Source organism: Microtus ochrogaster, chromosome 8 (assembly GCF_000317375.1).
Source record: "Microtus ochrogaster isolate Prairie Vole_2 chromosome 8, MicOch1.0, whole genome shotgun sequence".
NCBI lineage: Eukaryota > Metazoa > Chordata > Mammalia > Rodentia > Cricetidae > Microtus > Microtus ochrogaster.
The window spans coordinates 46,442,967-46,448,966 of record NC_022015.1 but is presented as its reverse complement, the minus strand read 5'-3'; the positions used below and the strand labels follow the sequence as shown (position 1 = coordinate 46,448,966).

At 41.7% G+C, this 6,000-nt stretch overlaps 1 protein-coding gene across 1 annotated transcript in view; it reads right to left on the bottom strand.

Moving 5' to 3' along the window:
- Positions 1-6: 6 nt before the first annotated feature.
- Positions 7-6,000, bottom strand: part of LOC101982105 (guanine nucleotide-binding protein G(q) subunit alpha) — a 141,709-nt gene continuing 135,715 nt past the window's right edge. Inside the window, exon 7 of the mRNA XM_026781326.1 lies at positions 7-1,633. Coding sequence (XP_026637127.1) covers positions 1,443-1,633 — 191 coding nt within the window. The 3' untranslated portion in view covers positions 7-1,442. The remainder of the gene's footprint in view (positions 1,634-6,000) is intronic.

The following is a 6,000-nucleotide window of genomic DNA, read 5'->3' as shown; positions in this document are numbered from 1 at the left end:
CCCCCCCCCCAATCAAAGTTACAGGATAATGCTATCAACCAGTGTTCTTGGCAAACTCACTCAAAATTAAAGAACATAAAGAGCTAATAACACTGGTGCCAGTAAAGAGATATGAACAGCTCTCATGACAAACCACATAGGGTAGTTTTCTATACTGCTCATCCGGACACTGGCACTGACTTTGTAAGGGCAAAGAAAGAACGGACCATGAGAGAAGCGGTTCAGGTAGCAACTGTTTGGCAATGTGTGTTTCCGGTTCACACCCAGCTGTCAACCTCGCTGTACTGTCTTAATGCTTACATGTTGAGACGCTGGCTTTTACTGTTTAAATTCTTGATTTATTTTGTCTTATAAAAATCCGGCTTTGGCAAAACATACCCATAGCAAAAATTATTTTAAAATTATGGCCCAAACACAAAAGGGATCGGAGGAAAGGAGAGCTGGAAACAAACAGAAAATGAATAGACTCGAGGCGGTTCTGGCAGCAGCGCTGGGGAATGTAGTGTCTGTTGGCATATCATTTGGCATCTGTGGTTTACAGAGAGGGTGAAAAACCTAAAGAGAAACAAAAGGAAGCAAGAAAGAGAAAAAGGACATGGCACATGGACTGCAGTAGCAAGGACTCCTTCACAGCCTGTAAGCACACACTCTGACTTCCAGACATTCCTCTGAACAACCCAGCTATGGCTGAAGTTCTGTATCCAAAATATAAGATTCTTGACCATCAATGGGCACCTGCTGTCCTAGTCCAAGTGAGACAAGACAATATATATACACACACACACATGTATGCATTGAAAAAGAAATACTAGATGTGATGTGCATCCAGAGACACATTAGAACCATAGTAGTAATACATACACGCCTTCAGTACAACCACTGTTAAATGAAGCTGATATAAGGTGACTTCAATCGAATGACACTGTCCTGACTGCATCACTCAAGAAGAATGGAACAAGGGTAAAGTCCATTGTTAAGATGAGAAAACAAAATCAGTACGGGGGTATGGAACAGGAAGAAGAAAAACCAGCTTTGTTTTGGTCAACAGAAAAGAAGGGAGGAGGGAGATGGAAAGGAATGGAGAGAGAGAGAGAGAGAGAGAGAGAGAGAGAGAGAGAGAGAGAGAGAGAGAACACAAACGGTAGGAGTGCTTTCATATTGTGAATGAGTGACTGAAAATTTAAAATACATCGAGTCACAAGTTTTGCCTCAAAAAAAAAGAGAGAGAGAGGAAATGTGCTGGGACTGTACTTCAGCATTCTGTTTCCTCTGAATAGTTTAAATAAAATCATAATATTTACTACAGCTCTGTGGACACGCTCACAGAGTCCAGGACGGCAATAAATTAGTATTATGCAAATTGTTTTCCACAGAAATACAGTCCTTCTTGGTTATCTTCAACAGCCCACAGGGAAGGGAAGAACGGTTTCTGGGAGGCACGGTTAGACCAGATTGTATTCCTTCAGGTTCAGCTGCAGGATGGTGTCCTTGACGGCGGCAAAGACAAAGCGGATGTTCTCGGTGTCTGTGGCGCAGGTGAAGTGGGAATAGATAATTTTGTCACTGTCGGGGTTCAGGTCCACGAACATCTTCAGGATGAACTCTCGAGCTGCCTGGGCATCTCTCTGGGGTCCTGCCAAGAGAGAAGAAGCCAAGAGTTTGTTATGTGATCCATTACACATTTGTTCTTCTGTTCAATCGGCACACATTGTGTATGCCCTATCTGTATGCACTGGTTTGCACTTTCTTACACTTATATGATATTTCTTATACCTCATCCATTGCCCCCTGATAGTTTTATTTAGATAACTTAGAAACCTGTGGTGGTTAGTTTTAAATGTCAAGCTGCCACAGTCTAGGATCACCCGAGAAGGGGGTCTCAGTTGAGAGATTATCTAGATCAGGTCAGTCTGCAGGGATGTCTGTGGAGGATCGTTAATTGATGTATGGAGACTCAGCCCATAGGTGGGGGCACCAATCCCCAGGCGTGGGGTCCTGAACTACATGGTAACAAAAAACTAGATGCATTTATTCTCTTTGCTCTTGCCTATGAATGTGGCATGACTACCTGCTTGCGTTCCTGCTTTGATTTCCCCCCAAAGATGGACTGTACTCTAGGACTTGAAAGCCGCATAACCTTTTTCCTCCCCTAAGTTGCTTTTTGTTAGGGATTTTATTACATCAACAGAAATGAAATGCAAACAATTTTTTGTCCTTGTTGCTTTTTATTACAGTGATAAACAGACCACAGCAATCTGGAAAGGGAAGGTGTAGTTCAGCTTGTAGTCTATTATGAAGAAAAGTCTGGGCAGGAATTTCAGGCGGGAACCTGGAGGCAGGACCTGAAGCAGAGGCCATGGAGGAGGGCTGCTTACTATCCTATTCATCATGGCTTGCTCAGCTGCTTTTCCATACACACAAGGACTGCCTGCCTGGCAATGGCAGCATTCATGGCACGCTGGGCCCTAGATCAATCAAGAAAATGTCCTCTGAATTGGCTTACAGGTCAATCTGATGGAGGTATTTTCTCAATTAAGGGTCCTTTTGTCAAGATGTCCCTAGCATATGTTAAACTGACAAAAAAAAAAAAGTCAGCACACTTGCATAATAATTTTGTAGTCGATTTTTAGATACAACCCCAATGCAGAAGCAATAAAAGGAAAAATAAACAGGACTTTGTCAAAATTTAAAAAAAAAAAAAAGCTTTTGCGGGGCTGGAAAGATTGCTTAGTTGTTAAGAGCACTGGCTGTTCTTCTAGAGGATCAGGGTTCAATTCCTAGAAACCCACATGGCAGTTAGCAACTGTCTACAACTCCAGTTCCAGGGGAATCTGACATTTTTCATGTAAACATACACACAGGCAAAACACCAATGCATGTAAAATAAAAATAAATAAAAATTAAAAATCTTTTGCTATTAAATCACATTATCAAATGAAAAATATATATAATTCATATACCTGATATGAATTTAGCACCTAGGACATATAAGTATCTCATATGTATCAACAAAAAGTAAACAACCTGATCAAAACTGGACAAAAGACTTGAAAAGACAGTTTTGCAAAAGAAGGTAACAAATAAGCAATGAACAAACAGAATGCTTAACTCTGATACTCATTTAGTGAATGCCAAGTGAAATCACCAGCTACTAGCCTGGATGTCACTTAAAAAGTGATAAAATAAACTTTGGTAACAGGTGAAGTCCACACCTGTATGTCTACCATTGGTAGGCAGGCAAAATGGTAGCGCCACTATGGAAAATAGTTCAATGATTGCAATATAGCCTAGCAATTCATATAACAGGTGGACATGTTCCAAATGAATGGAAAGGAGGGCATTTCATAGGTGAACGCACACGATCATTAGTCGCAAAAGTAAACAGAAGTGACTCGACTCAACTGGATAAGTCAAAAGTAGCTAATGAAGTTCTGACAGATGGTATAACATGCATACAACTTTAAAATATACCCTGAAATCAACATGCTGGACACAGAAAAATACTGACTTGACTTACATCCAGGCCAGAGATAGAAAAGTAAAGGGATGGCATGTGATGGGGGAGGGGAGAGCACAGGCAATGGGGATCACTGCTTAGCTAGAGTGGTGGATGCACTGGCAATAGCTGCAGTTTCATACATGTAATTTATGCTGTGATTACATATTTAAATTATAATTTAAATGTTCTATATGATATTTTATCACACTTAAAAACTAACTGTGTGCAGGATCAACCAAATCATGTATCAATCAAGCAGTTTAACACTGAAACAGATTCTGGGAAATGTGAGTTTAAAACTTCTAAATTACTAACATCAAAACACCATCACCTTTCAGGTGCTGAGCAGCTATACTGTGCACTGTGGTACTGCATATCTGTTTCTCTCCACTGTGGCAAGTTAGCTCTATATCAGTAAAAGGAATATCACTTCTATTCTCCTTGGCAAAACCTCCTGGGATTCACAATGTGGGTTTGTTCTACATAGCAAACACTGCTGAGGCCTAACCAATTCTAAGGCTCTTCATCCCGGTTCTTAGGTGGAAAACTTGAAAACTTTCAAATTAACCCTACTTCAGATTTGGGCTCATACCCACATCCCACACTGCCTGGAGCTGCAGGAGAGAGCTAAGACGTCGAGACTCCCATTAGTACAAGGAGAAGCAGGGGTGCTTTGAAGTTCTGGTGACTAAGGCTGCCAACATGAAAAATTAAGTGTGCCATTATTTATATGTGACGTATGTGAAATAGTCTTTTGTCCTCAGCAGTGTACTGTGCACTTACTCGCTCCCAGCAGCACCAAGCAGTTAAAACAGAGGCTAAGACTGGCAGGGGGGGGGAAGGCTGCCATTCCCCTAACTAATAGTCTTACTCTGGGAAGGAAAAGACTCCAACCTTTCCTGTTGTGTTAGTTCTGTACAATATCAGCAATAGACTTGAGGTCACCGAAGTGCACTTGTAGTGTGCTGTGTTTTAAGCATAAATTATTTTACTGGAGCACACAGGACTATAAAGAAATTGGTATAGCCATCACAGCAGGCACAGAACTGCAAAGTCTCTAGGACCCATTCTGCAGTACAAGCCCGTGTGGAAACAGTCATTTCTCTTCCTGAAGAGAAACACAAGACATGGAAGTCATCTGATGAAGACCTCACAAGGAAGACATGTGCAGCTGGAAGCTGATAACATCTAAATAAGCATATTACTAAACATCACTGTAGTGTGTTCAAGAGTTTTTTCAGCCTTAGCTAATCTTTGAAGGGCTTTGGATCTCATGAAACAACTTTGTTTTCTTGAGTTCAACAAAACCAATTGCTTTTTAAACTTATTTTTGGTCATATTTTCTCTGGACATTATGTGTCCATTACAGAAGGACAACAGTAAAATCATCTTCAAATTCCAAAACATTTACAGTAAGCTGCTTTTGGAAAGAATTTTGTAGTGACGAGGATCAGGAAGATACCACAGAAAGTGGCATTCCCACAAAAACTCACTCCAGAAAACCTGGAACTCAGTGCAGTCAGCTAGCACGTGGCTGCAGATGAGCAGCTGGACTCAGGGAGCTTCTACTGAGGCTGCACACTGCTATCTGTATGTACCCGAGCAGGAAAATGGGCCCAGAGCCACTACTGCATATGGTGCAGCCATCTTCTCCCCACTGTCCACCGACTCTCACCAACTCTGGAGAGAAATTTCAGCCTTCCTTCTGGGTACAAGCACGTATTCATGTTTATATTGAGGCAGGTGGCTCTCTCCTGTTCTCAGACCATGTGCTTACAGGGGTGGTCTGCTATTAAGGGGTTCAGGTACACCACATACAGTCATTTCTTTCAACAGCTTCCTCAGGAACACTGAGACAATCTTGAGTATTTATATTTACCATTGCTTCTGGGTTAGTGAGAAAATAGAAAGAGCAAAGAGAAAATGCTGTTTAGGTTAAGACAGTATTTGCTCTTTTAAAATAGCCAGGCAAACAGGAAAAGATACTTTGAGAGATATGAACAAGCTGTTAACAAAAAAAGTCCCTATCTTTAAACAGCTGTATGCCCTATCATACACATGCATTTGAGATGCAAACTTAAGCTGGTGAGCATGCCACATTTCCCTTCCTTGAGCCATCACTGCACCTAAAGCATGCCGGGCAAAAAGGCACCTAACCTTTCAAAGAAAGCCAAAGGGATCTTTACTCTCCAAGGAGGTACCCTTCTTAGAGAGCTTTTGGAAGGACAAAGCCACTATGGTGAAGATGCCTCAGTTTCCTTTGTCGATGATGTCATTTTGTAGTAGTCACTTCTGCTGCTACATTTACCCTGTAAGACTTTGGGATGTGGCCCTACTATGGGTTAGGTGCTATGCCAAGTCATATATCCATGACTCCATCAGTCCTTATGAATGGAGGAGGCTTTGGCATGTGCTTTAAAGATGTGCTCTCAGTTTCTCCTCTCTAGCCATCATGCCTGAAGCCTGCTGCCATGCTTCCCCATCAGGATGGACTGACTCCA